This window comes from Vidua chalybeata, chromosome 7, assembly GCF_026979565.1.
Source record: "Vidua chalybeata isolate OUT-0048 chromosome 7, bVidCha1 merged haplotype, whole genome shotgun sequence".
NCBI lineage: Eukaryota > Metazoa > Chordata > Aves > Passeriformes > Viduidae > Vidua > Vidua chalybeata.
This window is the reverse complement of record NC_071536.1, coordinates 28,500,915-28,518,344: the sequence shown is the minus strand read 5'-3', so window position 1 is coordinate 28,518,344 and position 17,430 is coordinate 28,500,915. Positions and strand designations below refer to the sequence as shown.

Here is a 17,430-nt window from a genome sequence, read left to right as displayed (position 1 = left end):
TGCCCCAGTGACTGCTGGGGCAGGCCTGGAGCTCTGGAGCACCCAAGCTGCCCGACTTGCCAGCAGCCAGATTCCAAGGCTCAGAGCTGTTTGTCACCCAGTGGCATTTACAGGCCACTTCCACATACTGACAGCAGCATACAATTCTTCTGTCATCATTCAAATCCTCTGGTTATGCTTTGGGCTTTTTGGTTAAAATTATTACTGATCTTAATTACTGGTTAATTTAAAAGGCACACAGGACTTTTCAGTCCCTGGGATGGTAGGAAGATTTCATTCTTGCTTTCTTTGTCTTGATCTTCCAAATTCCTGTAGAAAAGCTCTGTTCAGTGGTGCCTCCAACTGTTTCTAGGCTGGCTTTGTCTCGCTGCATAGGCTCTGGATGCACAAGACATCAGAGAGAATTCAGAATAACATCAGAATTTAATGGGATTTTCTGAAGCCTCTGACATTTCCAGCAGTGAGTTTTCATCCCCACAACATACTCATGTATAACATCCAGTGTGGCTTCTGTCCAGAGATTGCAAATACTGAAAATATTGGGCCTTCTAGCTCCAGTTCCTTTTTGATTACCCCTTCTTAGCGCTCCAAATTAGCCTCTGCTGACAACACCTGATTATGAGATGGCTTGTTTAGGGAACAGGTACTTCCAGCTCGTCAGCTCCATGTCTGATGGCAGCAGCTTCTAATAGCTGCAGCCCACTTCTGTCATCCAGAACAACATCTTGGTTTTTGAAGTCTTTGAGTTTTAAGCAATGAGTTTACCCAGCCCTTGGATAAGGGGTGTTATTATATTTCTGTATTCCATGTTGCTCCAGGAAACACTTTTACACACCTGCAGAACGAAGGCAGTTTTGCAGATCCTTCAGATGAAATCCCTGAAGACAGGGATGTCAGCATTGTTTGCTTTGATTCACACTCAGATGTGGGAGAGGAGAGCATGTGTTTTAAATACCAGTGGTTCATTCCACACAAAGTTGGAAAGCAGGTGTCCACCCCAGGACATCAGCATAAGCATAACTTTTGCCTGTTTGCTGTGCTGTTACATGATAAGTGTCTCTTTTTTCTTCCTCTTTCCAGCTTTCATGTGAGATCTCCCCTCCCTGTTTTGGCCTCTCCAGCTCTGGCTTTGACAGTGGCCAGCAGGCTCTTTCTGAACAGCTTGATCATGTTTTATTTTCTTTTGCTGTCATTATTATCTTCCACTATAAAATTCTCCATGGACTAGAAGTTGATGCTGGAACTGCCAGCACAGCCAGCTCGGCTTTCCAAGTTTCTTCAGCTGTAATAAACAAGAGAGTTCCAGTTCTTTGCTTTGATGCTCCATGAAGTCTTGGCCACTGTGAGGTGGTGTCCCTTCCCAGTAGAATCTAAGGTCATGGGAACCAGGGTCCCTTCTCAAATACTCTGCTGACAGACATCTGTTTTGCTACTAAGTTATCAAGTTTGTGGTTTTTTTTCTTAAAATCCTTTAACTTCTGGTATCTACACTGCTTTGTGGAATTCAACTTCTTGCATGGTTCTGGGAGAACACAGGAGAGAAAATTCAAGTTATCCTTTATGAGAAAATAAGCTCTTCTGTAGCTCTACATAGGTGTAGCTTGCCTATCACATTCTTTGCCTCCAAAATCTGGTCTAGATGCTCCTAAAGCATTTGGGGTTTTTGTCTCATTCAGGAAAATAAAACCCTCTTGAAACTGTACTTTTTAAATAACTAATAAATCACTGTGAAATAAGTTACAGAAATGGACTTGCAACATCAAGTTGCCTGGAGATGTTGTCTTTTACTGCAGAAGCATCTTAATGTACTTCAAAATGACTCAAAGGCTTTTATTACAAATTGAAAAATCAGACCTTAAAGACCTCATCTTACAACATAACAGCAATTATCTAAGCAGTTTTCCATACCCACACTAGATGTTAAGAAAACAAACAGAAGAAATATTTCTCTTCTGTCCTACATCAGCTGTTGTTCCAAAGAATTGACTTTATTTAGACTAATTGTGTCATGCAAATGACTGGAGGTTATGGATTATTTTCAGTGTGACATACTACTTGTTGGATCACTTTTTAAACTTGTACTTTCACCTGCACAGCAGTGCCTTTTCTTCACCTGCACTTACACATTTCAATTCAGATTAAACTGGAATCAACTGGACAATCCAATTTTCTTTTTTCCCATTGCGGTTATTTTTCTTTACATGGGGATTTCAAGAGTGCTAATGAGTGCCCTCACACTCGTGTGGCTCCCCAAACATGGATCTCAGCTGCCCAAATGGATCACATCCTTTCTCTCAGCCCCTTCTCAATACTGAAGATGCAGTCTGGGAGTTGCCATTTCATCAGATCCCTTTTCTTCACTCAGGCAAGATTTGAGTGTCACTTTGGACAGTACAAGCCAATGGGCCAACCAGCAGTGCTGCTTGGATTTTCACTGTATTGTAATTTCCTGATATTCTGCTTCTTTTACAAGGACAGAAGAGGTCTTATTTTTGTCTTTACAAAAATGGGAGGGAAAATAATCTTTTCTTTTTTTCTACTTTTGTGCTATACCCCGGCTTGTGGATGTTTTTATGGGAGAAGCACTGCATGAATAGAGCTGAATTGTCAGACCTGAGATAGGCTCTCCATGTCTATCATAGAAGTCCTTCAAGCTGCAGGTGTTCCTGGTCTCCACCTGCCTCTGTGGAATGGGGAGAGTGTGACTTATGTGACAGGGCCCCCACGAGTGCTCATGAGGCAGAGGTTCCTCAGATGCATGGCATGACTGTGTTGTTGCACTCTCAGCTGCAGCCCTGACCTCCTATGGGTTTTGGCATTTCTTTCTTCTTCAGGACTTTTTCCAGCTGTACTTGTTTACTGACCTAAAATTTTTCCTAGTTTGCAAAGTAATGAGAACCAAGATTAATACAAAGAAAACATGTTTTCATTAGAATTTAAGGGTCTTCCACTGATTGCTTTGCTTGATATCTCAGGCTTGGTTCAAAGTCAGGCTTTTTTGGGATTGTTGGCAGCAGGGGCTTGAGCCAAGATCCACAACAAAAAACTCGAAGTTTTATTTAGGTGCCTGATTTCCCAGAGATTACAGATGGAGGTTAGATCCCTGAATACCTTTGTGGAGCTTGGCCTTGAGGCCTAAACAAAGAGATGGCAGGAAAACCTGTTCTGCTCTAATCTAGTGAGAAAACTGTCTAAATACAGTACAGATTCTCCTTCTCCTTCCAAATCCTATAGGGGCCAGAGCAGAGGGAAGCCCCACTAGATTTTCCATAACCCTGTTCTAGTAGGGATCTGCTGGCTGACATCTGTGTGGAAGCAGCTGGACATGGTAGGGCAGATACATTTTGGTTTGTGGCTTATCAACAAAGCTAAGGATTTCTATGTCATCAGGGTTTATTTGTGAGAGAAAGTTGTTTTCCTTTGTTTTATAGTGGCTGCTACTGAGCCTGAAGGATTGCAGAAGCTTTCAGTGTATTTCAATCAATCCTCATTCAGTGCAAATAAGTTACAACCCCACTTTCCCCTTTTCTCCAGTCCCCCACAGAGCCTTGTCCTGTCCTTTCACCTGGAGCATATGCTGGTAGCAGGTGAAATCAACTCTTTCAAAACTCTTGCCACAGCCTCTCCCTGCCTCTGTAAAAAGTCCCCAGCTAATCAACGCCTTGGCCGCTCCAGCACTCGGTAATTACACTGCAGGGCTGCTGTGTGGGAAGCACAGCGCTGACAAAATGTTGCATATCTGAAGATGTAATAGTGAAGGATAAAAGGGAAAAGCAAGACTTTTAATAGAAACATTAGTCATAGTTAAATTGCAGTGCCATGGCGCTGTGCTGCTGTTTCTTTGTGTCTCTAAAAATACCCTCTAGTGGCTTGGTTATTCGTGCAGTGAGTAAGGGGAGGGAGAGCTGGGCTCTGGAAAAGGCTTTGGTAGTGCTGGGCAGAGCCCCTCTGTCCTGGCATGGTGGTGTGGAGGGGCAGGGCACTGTGGGAGGACAAACAGTGTACAGGAGTTTCCTGGCATTCCTGCTCCAGCCCTGAGCTCCCACTGGCACAGCGGTGGCACATGAAGGGACAGGGTAGCCTCGGCTGTCTCCTGGGCACTCTTGCAGCCAGCACAGTGCAGGGATGACCCAGGCTGGGAAGGGCAGGGTCAGCCTCTGCTCTGACACACAGACTGTTTCCCTCTGGAATGGATGCAGCACCTGCAGCGGGGCTCGCAGGGCTGCAGTCAGTAGCCATCAGCAGGGAGCTCCTGGCCCTGCCAGCAGGGATCACTGGGCCAGTCAGGCTCCCTACTGCCCTCAGCTGTGAGTATTTTTATCACTGTGAGTGCCAAAGCCCAGCTGGGCCAGCTGATCTCTGCAGAGGGTCTGACACATCACAGAGCTGGCCTGGGATGTTTGACAGTCTGTGTCTGAAATGGCACCGGAGCGTCCTACGATGGTGATCAAAGGGACATGACGTCTACTTTCATTTCTGTGTTTTTAGATTTTTGCTCCGGTAATTTCCAGGCTCAAGCTCCTGGCTATTTCAGTTACAGATGGCTTGTGGTTTGCTTCTCACGACAGGATGAACACAGCCCTGCAAGCCATGCTATCTGGGCTCGGGAGCCATCACTCCCATTAGGAAGGGCTAAGTAGATTTGCAGAGCCAGCTGGGCCTGCTGCCATGAGGCAGACACGTCTCTGCTTGCCCTTGTCCCAGAGCTGCCATCCCCCATCACCATCCTCCAGCCCCTGTGCAGCATCCACACAGACCCACACTGAAGGACGCAGGCAGCTCAAATGCAGGTTGTAATCTGTAAAACAAACAAGGATTTTATGTGTCTATTTGATTTTTTTTCTCTCATACAGCTTTTCCCAGTTCCTCTCCAGACTCTTTCTAAGAAGATTGTACAGTCTAGGACCAATAGTACCTTAGTTGGAGTCTTTGCCATTATCCTGGTTTTTCTGTCTGCCTTTGTCAACATGGTATGTCCATTATTTCCTTTTGATCCATTCAGTTCTGCACTGTTTTCTTACTGGTGCTCTGCAGCATTATGACCCTTAAAACCACTGAATTTAACATGATCCTGCCTAGGAGTGACAGCATTTGAGGTTGGTGCCCTTTGATTTTTGGGCACAGAAAAGAAATGGGAGAGCAGCAGCTCGATTCCTAGACCCCATTATATGCCTGGCACTGTTTTGTGCCTAGGTCCTTTTGTGATTCTTTAAATGCTTCTGCTCCAAGTACAGGAGCCCACCTGATGCGTATCCCTGTGGGAAGGGCTGGCACGAGGCTGATGTGTTATTTAACTCCCACCATACTGCGTGGGACATAAGTGTTCCTTGGGCTTGGTGCCAGCCCTGCACGGTGCTGCCTCCTGCTCCAAGTGCAGAGATCAGCTCATGGGCACGGTGATGACTCTGCTTTGAGTTGCACTTTTGGGACTGAGGTGGTCTGGCTGTGACTCCAAACACCACTGCTGAGTTTGGGCTCAGAGAGAGATGGGCTGTTCTCTGGGGTATGGATTTTGTTAATTAATATTTTAGGGGAGAAAAAGCATAGCTACTGCACGTGCAGTAAAACATAAGCTATGATTTCATGTTGTAAATTTTGCACATTGCTACAGCCATTTCCAAGGAGCTTTTAAACTGATATAAACTGTTCTGTTTTCTTCTCTTTGTCTATGCTGTGGAGCTTAATACCATCTTTGTTTTCCAGTTCATGTGCAGCACTGTGGATCTTGCCAGCTGCATGGCTGCTGAATACAACATCACTCCTGACCGGGTGGACATATGCCTTATCAGCAACCTGACTTCCAACTACAGCCTGGGCACCTGGCAGGGGTTCTGTGACAGTCCTTTGCCCAGCTGCAACTTTCCAGAGGTATTGCTTGAAAAAAATGGGTTTCAGAGGTCTGTCTGGAAAAAGGCTTTCAAACCTGTGTGATAAATCTCAGTGATTCTGAGGAAAGCAACGTTGTTCTTAACTGACATTACAGGACTGACACAAGCTACTACATGTAGACTTAAGTGTCTGAAGTTATTATCATGAATCCACTTTAATGTTTAAGTTCCTTCAGGGCTGAACAATTAGTAGGCTTTTCAAATACTTGGATCCTGCCCGTAGCAGGGGAAATGTCCCTCTCCATGAGGTCCTTAATGGCATGCAGAACTGCAAGTAATTTCAAAGGACTTTGTGAGTGTTCAGTTTTATCTAAAAATCAGTTCTCTGAAAATCAGTGTCTAGTTATAGATTTGATGCTTCCCTCTATTGTTTTATATCCTGATGAAAAACTTGCCTTATATATTCTTTCCCAAGGTATGGTAGGTCTGGCCTCATACAGGTCAGCAGTCCAGACAGTGGTCTGCTTCAATTTGCAATGCAACTCCTGTGTCTTCAGGATATCTCGTTTAGAAAAAATTAAAATGCTTCTAATGGGAAAAAGCCCAACCAAACCCACAACCCAAACCAGCCCAAATATGTTTTTCACATTGATAGCATACTGTACAAAAAAAAATCTCTTTTTGCGTAGTTATTCAACACCTTTCTCCAAGTTTTTAGGTCGTGGCTGTTACATGTGTTGTTTACTGGAAATTGAAAAGGAAAAACAACTCTGTCTAGGATGGAGGTAGAATTTATGTCAAGGTCATCTGGGTTTATGGGGACCTGACAGATTTATGGTGGATCTGTTACCATCCAGATGTCCAAGGTGCTACTGAAAGTCCTAGTATCCTACTGAACATATTTCCTTTCAACTTAACAGGAATATGGTCCCTATGTGATTCAGTGAGGTTTCTGAGACCACCATTACTGCACCTTTCAACCTTGCAGAGGCTTTAGTGTGCAGGGGCTTTCTGCAGAAAGACCCAGGAGCAGAATCTGGCACAGCGGAGATCTAGGAACAGTCTGTGCCCACCATGAATTTGTATGGGATGCTGGCCCAGGATAGAGAGGAATTTTAAGCAATGAGGAATAACCATTTTGCATACTAAAGTTGCTCTGGCAGCCTTTAGCCAGGTCCTTCTGTTCAGTGGGCTAAGAAGCAAGGAGTCCCTTGCCTGCACTCTGCAAGGCACACGTTGGATCTGCTACACCTGTTGCTACTGTTGTTCCCAGTGTCCACACAGGAGACAATGGAATGCTACTCCTCAGTCAAGACTGAGGAGTCACGTACAAGTTGTACAAGTTATTTTCTCTAATTTAATATATCAGACTATTAATAAATGAACTCAGAACATAAGCATATTTCTACTTCAACTAGGGCTTGCTTTTAACTGAAAGGATGGATTGCCTCAGGCACATGATATGGGTTTTTTGCCAGAAATAGGCCTGTCCAGACAGAGTGGAAGCAAATCTTCACAGATTTGATAGCAGGAAGGTGGTGAGCTGGATAACATGCCTCTCTTCATTTTGCATCCCTGCTGTCTTTCCCAGGAGCCATAAATGTCACCCGCAGTCTGCAGTCACACTGGGAAGCACTGGCATGCTGAACACTCAGCTCCCAGCAGGAGCTGCTGCTGCACCACCCAGGTGTGCCAGAGGTGCTGCACAGCCACACATGTGCACCTCTGCAGCTGCTGGCTGGGCAAATTATCATGGGGTGGGCATGGGACGTTTGTGCAGCCTGTACCTCGCTGATGGAACCAGTGTGTGACATTAGAGGGGACAATGCTTCCCCACTGGCCTCAGGTGGGCATCTGTCCAGGAGTGTGAATTGCCAATACCCTTGGTCCTGTGTGTTGTACAGATATGCAAATTTGAGCCTAGAATTTGACCTTTAAGCACGACTTAATCCAGCAGAACTGGTAATAACTGTGTCCAGGGAAAAGCTACATCACAACCCTGGGTGTCCAGCTGTGAGGCCTGTGCCTCTTGAGAGTGAAGCATATAATGCCTGGAGAAGAAGGCCACAGTTTTCCTCTTCATCCATTCAGTTCAAACTTCTGTAAAGTGGGAGGATTCCACAGGTAGCCCCAGGTTTATATGTTTGGTCAGCTCAACTACATAACTACCAATCCTTTTCTATCCCTGTGTTAATTTCCTTTGTTTTCAGTTTTGGTTTATCCAGCTGACATTCATCTCTCTTCTGGCTTTTTTCCCATTTTTGTCTTTATACAGTACTTTACCTACAGTGTCTTATTGAGTCTCCTGGCCTGCTCTGTGTTCCTTCAGATCAGCTGTATTGGAAAATTGATCCTTATGTTAATCATTGAATTTATATATGTTCTCATTGTGGAAGTGCCAGGAGTCAACCTTTTTGACAATGCAGATCTCCTGGTTACAGCCAACACCTAGTAAGTGCCTTTCACTTCTGAAATCTTCACCTGATTTCCTTCACACAGTGTTTCCAGTGTGGCATTAGGTGGATGGGAGTGCCAAGGCTGTGCTGCAAGCCAGGGAAGTGCATGCTGTGCTCTGCCTCTGAAGAGTAGGAGAATACAGTTCCCTTTAACATCTTTTTAATGTGGGACTTGACTAATGAACTATCTATTAATAACAAAATATAACTGGAACCAGAGTGGATCTGTATTTCCTTTTTTCCAGAAATGGGAAGTGTAGTTAGTCATTCTTAATTCTGGTATTACACTCTCAATATAGAAATGTCATTTCTCAAATAAGAAAAAAAAAAATCCTCCAACAAACTTGAGCTCACTCAGGGATGTGATATGAGCCACCACAATATATCAAACCCAGCTTGGGGTGGTGGAATGGTGGTGCTTGATGGTTGGCCAGTTGATTCCAGTTGCTTCCAGCACATATGTCATTGTTTGAAAAGCCAGTATCACAGCTGGCCTCAGCAGAATTCCCAGCACAAGGGTCTGGGCTCAGTGGGAATGGACAGTTGCCCTTTTACTTATGAAAGCTGGCTTGTCATCAGGTCACACATTAATTCTGGTGGCAGCTTCCTTCCCCTGCTGTGGTGGTTCCCCATCTCCTGCAGGGCCCCACACCAGGGAGAGAAGTTTGTCACATCCACAAGCCTGTCCTCCTCCATGAGTTTTGTTTCTTGTTGGGAATTGCTCTGTTGTGTTAACTCCTTGTTTTGATGCTTCCCCCTTGTAGGCAACAATTGTACTTAAATGTGAGTGAATCAAATTATGCCAGTTTAGGTGAACTATTTGTCAAGGCTGATAGCTGTGGTTGTTCCTGCCTTGGACAGGAGGGTGTTTGAGAAGATTCCCATGGCCCTTCCCAGTGTGTAATGAAATACCTCCTGTAGGTGCCCAGATTTCAGGATGGCCATTAACCATCAGCCCTTCAAGCCCGATGAATCTGGTTACTCCTCTCCTTCACATGACTATTCCATGATTTCAGCATTCCTATGTGCCCAGTAATAATTAGTGGATATACAGCTTTTGCTGGCATTGCCAGTTAATGGAAATGTAGCTTTTGCTACCATTGGCAATAATCACTTAAATTATTTTGTTAACTCAATTGAGTGAAATTAGGTAGGAAATCCTGTGGAGCTTTCTGTGGGGAGGTATAGGGAGAATGAGGTTTTCTTCCTTTTTTTTTTCAGATATTAGTTGTTCCATCAGCAGAAGCTATTTAGCATTTTCTAACACAATTAGTGAAATAGAAGCATTTTATATCTCAAATATAATTTCATTCTTGTAATTCAAGCACTAAGCGAAATTACAGCACTTGGAAGTGTAATTTACATCACTTCACAATCAGAATGTCAGTAATAAAGTCAGTAATAAAGTGGAGAAGGTTAGCATGTTTTCCCAGAAATAGCTTTCTGTGATGCTGTATTATCTCTCACTAAATGGGATTTGTGTGGTGGTTCAGCCCCAGCTGCAGCTCAGCCCCACACAGCCACTCACTCACTGCCCTGTGCTGGGATGGGGGAGAGAGTTGGAAGAGGAAAAGTGAGAAAACTCATGGGTTGAGATAAAGACAGTTTAAAGGGACAGAAAAGAGAGAAGCTAATAATAATAATAATAATAATTTAATTAGAGCAGACAAAACAAGTGATGCACAATACAGTTGCTCACCACTTGCCAACCAATGCCCAGCCAGTTCCTGAGCAGCAGCCCCAGGGCAAATTTCCCCCCAGTTCCCATACTGAGCATGATGCCATATGGTATGGAATATTCCTTTGGTCAGGTGGGGTCAGCTGTCATGGATGGATGTGTCCCCTCCCATCATCTTGTCTCCCTCCAGCCTGCTCACTGGGGTTGTTGAGGAGCTGAAAAGGCCTTGACTTAGTAAAAACACTGCTTAGCAACTAATACATCAGCATGTTATCAACATCATTCTCATACTTAATGCAAAACACACCACTGCACCAGCTAGGAAGAAATTTAACTCTATTCCAGTGGAATACAGGACAGTTTGTTTTGTCCAAAGAGCTCCATGGATGGCTATTTATTGCCCAGTGTCTGGAAGGCCATTTGTGTGAAATGGGAGCTCAGCATGTAGCACAGAGTTCAGAGCTGGACCTTATTGTCCAGCTGATACTAAAAAAAACAGAAAAGCCACCATGACCTCATACTACTTTAATTGGGTGCCCATTGTAGCTACATAATTAGTGTCTGCTCTGCAGCCACTATGGTACTCTGACTAATTAGAAGTGATGCAGATGTCACTTCACACTTCTGTGTACAAACCAGCCCAGCATGCAGGCAGCTGAAAGGCTGATTACAGCACGTTGGGAATTGCTAGACTTGGCTGCAGCCACACCAGCGTGTGACACATGGAGTGTGACTGGATGCACAGGGCTATCGTGTTACCTTTTTCCTCTGCAGAAGATAAAACTAATGCATTGCTTTAAAGATGTGATGGGCCAGTGTGATCTTCTAAACTGAGTTCCTGCACAGGGAAGCCCAGAGAGCTTTTCCCTGTGATTTGTTTATCAAAGCCATCATTTCTGTTCCAGCTGTCTGTCCTTGCAACTGTGGCTGGGAAAAGTGAGATGCTTTGGTCCTATGGGAGCTGTCTCTAAAATGAACTGCTTTTCCTGCTAAAAATGTGCACTTCACTTGAGCAGGAGTGTAGTTAGCAAGCTTCTCTCTGTGTTCCCTTCCAGTAATTAAAGAACCATCTGCTACTGGAAATGTCTGTTCCATGGGGGAACTACCTTCCAATGTGACACCCCTACTGCTTGCACTGGGCATCTTCGCTTACCCAGAGAGTTATTGTAAATACTGGGTTTGCTGCACTTCATGGTCTCTGATGAAGCTTTTAGAGCAAGAATAACCCACAGTGAGCTGCAGTCTCGGTACTAAGGGCTCAGGTCTGCCATGCTCCCATCATAAGAGAGAGTGATAAGGGAGGGCAGTCAGTCATCCTTGGCCAGGTGGTGATTTAGGGAAGCAGGGAAATCATACTCCATGTAGGAAGTGTCTCCAGCTAGATCCAGCCTTTCATGTGGGAGTCCCCAGGCTTTCCAAACCGTGTCTGTGTCCAAGCATACATGTTCAGTGCTGGAGCTAGCCAAGAGCCATGCAATAGATTGTGTGCAAGACAACAGTGGGCTGCAAAATCCATGTCAGAAGAAATTCCATGCTCAGAACTGCAGAAAATGTCTTGGAACAAACAAGGTTAGAGAGTCGCTATGGTTTTATTTTTTGATGTTATGCTCAGTTAGATTCCCTTGCCTATTTTGATTTTGATCATTTAGATGTCTGATTGTGTAGCAAGGTTCCCTCCAACCCCATAAAACTGTGGCCTGAAGCTCTCTAGAGAGCTGTCACATTCTCAGGCTAATATCACATTCGTAGCCTGCAAAGTTCTAATGGCATCAATGACACTACAGTAATTTAAACACTGATCTCTTTCCTTCCATTTAAATAGTGTTTTAAAAGATGCTTGTGCATGGTTCTCAGCCACCTAATACTCCACCCACACTGGAGAACAAAGCCAGCAGCATTAAGCAATCAATCAATCAGGAGCTCAGACAGCTCGGTTCTGTGCTTTCAGTGTCAAAAAGCACACCTTCCATCTCCCCCAGCAGCTCTGATAATACACGTGGGTACTTTGCAGAACTGTCAATAGTAATAGGAATGTGCTAAAGGGTTTTCTTCAGTGCCCTTGTGTGTGGTACCCAGAGCTGGGCACAAGCTGGCAGTGAGGAATGTGCAGAAGAAGGGAGCAGGATTGAGTTAAAGGAATTAAACGTATCTCCATGCCACAATAAAAGGAGAAGAAAAGAGCTATCTCTTACAAGATAAAAAAGCCCAAAGCTTTCTTTCTTAGGTCAAATTTTGTAGTCTGACCTAATGAAGTAGTGATCGATGCACAGGCATTTGCCAAGCATCCCACACTGACATTAAAATCCCAAATTATTCTCTCACTCTGAATACTTCTTTGATATTTTACCCACATTAGCTATGTCACACTATCACTCTGGAGTGTAGCTCAGAAGCCTTTTTTCTCCTCCCCCTCCCATCTTTTAGTAGTTTTCTGCTTCAAAAGAGCTGTAGCCCCACACAGTGTTAGAGGTGCCACACTGCAGAGGTGCTGTGCAATGATGTGCAGACGGGCGAGAGCTGCAGGGAGCCAAACACTCCACTGACCTTGTGTTTGTGCTTTTTTTTTCAGCGTGTCTGCAAATGATACATCCTCATGGTGAGTCACTTTGGCCTGAAATATATTATAGGTTTTTGTTGGCAGGTATTTTCTGTTCACAAGGTGCAATAGCAGCACATTGACTCAGCAGCAGTGTGTGGTGTTTGTGCATTGCTGTGAGCTGGTACAACAGAGTGCAGATGCCCTGAGTGGACTGAATGTTGCCCTTTTGTATGTATAGCTACTCTCAGAACATCTCTTTCCTGTGGGACTTATGTCAGCTCAGGGCTTATTTGTAATACAATTTAAAGGCTTTATCAAAGTATCTTCATACTGTATAACTCCGTAATTCATATTTAACAGTTTTTATTTGCCTGCTTGTCAGAGGAGGTGTGAATGTGCCTTAGTGCTATTTTCAGCTGACAGAGCACTACAAGACAAAGCCCATTAAGAAGTGACTAATTAGAGAAGCCATGAGTTAGAGCAGTTCCAGACTCAGGAGCCTGGGGAAGCTAGTGCAGACCACAGGATGAGAACAGTCTGAGGAGCTGTCAGCATTTCAGTGTTGTTACCCTTAGCATGTATGGCCATTCTCTGAAGAGTGCCCTTAATATCAATGACAACCCTTTCCAAGAAGCTGGATTACTTTTCCAAGTTCCAAGTCCTCCTTTAGAAGCTGGCACCCATGAGCCAGAGTCTCCAGCTTTTTGTAAAGGTTTGTCCCTTTACCAATGCAGGCTCTGAGGGGAAAGAAAATAAAAAAAGCCTGAGAGGCTGGTTAGCCTTGAAGTGGGAATTGTGGGGCATGGTGAGGCCGTGTTCTTCCAGTAACAGGGAAGTTGTGCTCTTTCCTTGGCTGCAGCCCCCCGGTGACGACACGAGTCGCGCTGAAGATTGTGACCCCTGTCATCATCACTGTCTTTGTCCTGGCACTGTACTTGCATGCCCAGCAAGTGGAATCCACTGCAAGGCTTGATTTCCTCTGGAAACTTCAGGTTAGTGGGTGTTGGCTGTGGGAGGATCACATGTGGTCTTTGGCATTAATATAAAATTACTGAGCTCTTCACCGTTGAGTTGAGAAGTGTGATAAAGTGCCTTTGAATTTAATCTGACTCTGGCTTATAACGGGGCATACTAATAATGCTCTGCTCTTCTTTGGTACTTTGCATACTCTGTGCATCTCATCCCAGTTATTCAGCCCCTTTTTTCCTTGTAAACGCACCTTGGATGCTCCCCATGGTAAAAGGTTACAGATCCAAAGGTTGAGATTAATGAATTTGGACAACTGAGCTGTTACTGCTGCAGGAACATGTAATACAATTTATAATTATAGGAAGCTCATATTCACTGCTGAATTGTTTCCGAGAGTTCAGTGAGCTTTAGTTTGCTGCGTTCAAGGGTGTGAAAGATTCACATTTGCATTTTCATTCAGTTTCCTGTTAAGCAGTGGGAACTGGCTCAATGTCCAGCCTTCATTAGCCCCCAGGCAGCAGTACTGGGTAACCAACACACTGTGGATAATGCCACGCTGTGCTCCTGTCCCTGGGTTCACTGTTCATGTTTTCACTACTTGTGCCCATGAGTGATGTTGGGGCCCTGTATGTGATTCCCAAGCAAGCAGGACAGGCCTGGGCTCTGGCCAACACTCATGGCAGGACTGCAGGTTTTATTTAGATTTTCTACCTTCTGGGTGGCAAGACATCATTCTAATTATAGGTCTCTGTGGTTTGAGTACAAGGCACTGAGGAAGCAGCAATTAATTAAAGCTCCTTGGGAAGCAGATAAACATTGTAATCCTCATTTATAAATGGTAAAACAATGGAAGGAGTGAGCTGAGTGGTTAACCAGTTCAGGGCTCAGAAATACAATGCTGGATTCTGGCATTATTCTCTGCCTGCTTTTCCATAGATGTGTGGATGAAGAGATGGAACATTTTCCACTGCAAAACACAAGTTTCAGCATCTCTCTGGCTGTGCTCTCCTTTGCGGTTTCCCCCGTTCTGTTTCTGCCCTCACTGAAAGTTAATTTTCAGCTTTTTTCCCCTCCCCAGAGCAGCTACCAAAAGAGTAAGTGCATCACTGTGTCTCCCCCTACACTAGGCCACCGAGGAGAAGGAGGAAATGGAGGAGCTGCAGGCCTACAACAGACGCCTCCTCCACAACATTCTGCCCAAGGACGTGGCAGCCCATTTCTTGGCGCAGGAGCGGCGCAACGATGAACTGTACTACCAGTCCTGCGAGTGCGTGGCTGTCATGTTCGCCTCCATAAGCAACTTCTCCGAGTTCTACGTGGAGCTGGAAGCCAACAATGAAGGGGTGGAGTGCCTGAGACTGCTCAATGAGATCATTGCTGATTTTGATGAAGTAAGTCACAGAAAATCTGGGTGAACAAAGTGAGCTGAATGCTTGAGTTTAGTTGGGCTTTGCCGAGCTCCTGAAGGAATCCATGGTTAATTTCTCCTTACTCTGGGAGTCTTCAGTTTTATTTTTTTCCCACACTGAAATCCCTTCTATTTCCTTGTCACTCCTTTGAATATCTAATCCCCTTTCTTCCTCTGTCTTCCTGGCTCTGCCCACTACTTCATAATGCTTGCAGCAAGGCGGGACACGTGGCATGGACATTACCAGCATCTGTGTGTTTGTCAAGGTTTATTTGCTTCTTTTGCTCTTGTGACACAGATAATAAGTGAAGACCAATTCCGGCAGCTGGAGAAGATCAAGACCATTGGCAGCACCTACATGGCTGCCTCAGGCCTCAACGACTCCACTTATGACAAGGAAGGGAAGACACACATCAAAGCTCTGGCGGATTTTGCCATGAGGTTAATGGACCAAATGAAATACATTAATGAGCATTCATTCAACAACTTCCAGATGAAGATAGGTAATGTCCTTATGCTCACAGGATTCCATGTAGGTAGTGGTCATTCTGAGGTGGGAATTTTATGGACAGTTAAAACCACAGATGTTACATTAGCTGTATAGTGATGTTGATTGTCTGGTGGCTGGTGACCACGTCGGCCTCTATGAAACATCACAGTAGTTTCTTTAGGTTATAGCAGCATCACTGAAGCTCCCAAGGGAATTGGAAGCAGTGTAAATCCTACCACAGCATGTTCTTACATGGTGGTTGACCTTGGGCTCGTTTTGCCCCTATGCTTCCAGCTCTGGCAGTCTTGGACATTAAATTGTCTTTCAAGTCAGGGAATAAAAAGTAACAGAAAAGAAAGAAGAAATTGGAATATGTCAGGTGTGGTGTTTGTTCTGGAAAGCTCTGGGCTGCTGCCTTGCAGACCCTCAGCATAGCAGCAGGTATATGCTGACTTCAAGTGAGCAGTTTGCTTGTTAGCCAGGTGACAAAGAAACTTTATGCCATTATCTGGCAATGGAAATAGCTCAGGATTGAGCAGATCCAGCCCGAGCTGCTAGTCAGTTGGGCATAATGGATCAAAGAAGCCAAATTTTAGTTTAACATTTCTCTCCCCACAGTTTGGCCATGTTGGGTATAGCACAGCTAGAACCAGTGAGCCTCAGGATGCATTTTTTACTGAAAAATAACCTGCCTCAAGCAAATGGATCTGAGCATATTTCTCCTCTTCTTCCAGGCCTCAATATTGGTCCTGTCGTAGCTGGGGTGATAGGAGCCCGCAAACCCCAGTATGACATCTGGGGCAACACAGTGAATGTAGCCAGCAGAATGGACAGCACAGGAGTGCCTGACAGGATTCAGGTAAGGCAATCCCTGGAAAATTTACACTGTCAGCCCTGTCTCACACATTTTGAAACTTAATTACAGTTGAAATTTTGGTTTCATTTTTCATTTATTCCATACATTTACCTAAACAGAACTGAAAGAAAAGCCACTTAGGGAATGTTGGTGGTACCAGCAAGTTTTGTCTTTTAGTCGTGACCAACATTACAACCTTTGTTTAGAAACTTGCACTTTAGTTCTGGGTGGAAGTGCTGAGCTGAGCTTCCTTCTCTGTGTGCCTCACTGGCACTGAGCACAGTCCTGCCTCATCCCTGCTCACATGTGCTGCTCAACTATGTGAGGTGTTTGTTTCATTTTCCAAGGGCCTGATTCAGCCATGTATTTCTGTAATTCACTTTGCTGCTCACTGTGCCATGTGTGGCGTCAGGCCAGCAAGGGTCCAGGCATCAGCAGGATGGGGATACACGACACAGAAAGGGGATTGTTTAAGGGGTTAATGGGACTTGTCTGATAATCACAATCTTGACCTTCAGATGTGCCCTTTCCAGTGAGTGGTTCAATTCCAGTGTCCTGCTTTTGCTGAGCCAATGTCCACAGTAACAGAATGCCATTCCTTGGGAAAAAACTGAAGGGTTATAAAAATAGAGCAGCTGATGTAAAGCTCAAGAGGGGCAGCCACGCTGTTTCCTTGCCTGTCAGATAACTGGATCAGTATTTATACAACACTCTTGAGATGGTCTGTAAAGCCACCTGAAAAAGGGTGAGAAATTACATTGTAATAAATAAATAACTCAGGAAATCTGGTCTTTAAACTTCTATTGTTCTGCAGCACAAGTGATTATTTTTGACTGGTATCTGCAGAGACAATTTGGATGCTGGCTAGAGTATTCCATTCGATCAGTTCTCTCCCATTGTCCACTGCCTTCTCCTTCATAAAAACAACCCCTGACTCCTAAGCTGTACATCCATTGTGTAACTTCTAGGTAATTTTTGAGGCTATTTTAGTAATTTTGACCTGTTTTCCTACTGCTACTCCAGTGATACAATGAACGCATCTGAGTAGACTGAACTGACTGGTGTGTTTTAAAAAATGTGACTAATTTGTTACACTTTATCCAGTGTCCTCCTTGAAAAATGCAGTTTCTCCCCAGTTGTGAATTGTGTGTGACATCTGTACTTTCTCAGGTCCTAATGGTTGTGTTTGTTCAGCAACTTGTGCCA

The 17,430-nt window shown here is 44.5% G+C and overlaps 1 protein-coding gene across 1 annotated transcript in view; it reads left to right on the top strand.

The window, feature by feature from the left end:
- The window catches only part of ADCY5 (adenylate cyclase 5), a 205,857-nt gene that overhangs the window by 185,709 nt on the left and 2,718 nt on the right, over positions 1 to 17,430 (top strand). Inside the window, exons 14-21 of the mRNA XM_053947976.1 lie at positions 4,854 to 4,970; positions 5,704 to 5,868; positions 8,104 to 8,279; positions 12,532 to 12,558; positions 13,361 to 13,493; positions 14,598 to 14,861; positions 15,177 to 15,381; positions 16,103 to 16,227. Coding sequence (XP_053803951.1) covers positions 4,854 to 4,970; positions 5,704 to 5,868; positions 8,104 to 8,279; positions 12,532 to 12,558; positions 13,361 to 13,493; positions 14,598 to 14,861; positions 15,177 to 15,381; positions 16,103 to 16,227 — 1,212 coding nt within the window. The remainder of the gene's footprint in view (positions 1 to 4,853; positions 4,971 to 5,703; positions 5,869 to 8,103; positions 8,280 to 12,531; positions 12,559 to 13,360; positions 13,494 to 14,597; positions 14,862 to 15,176; positions 15,382 to 16,102; positions 16,228 to 17,430) is intronic.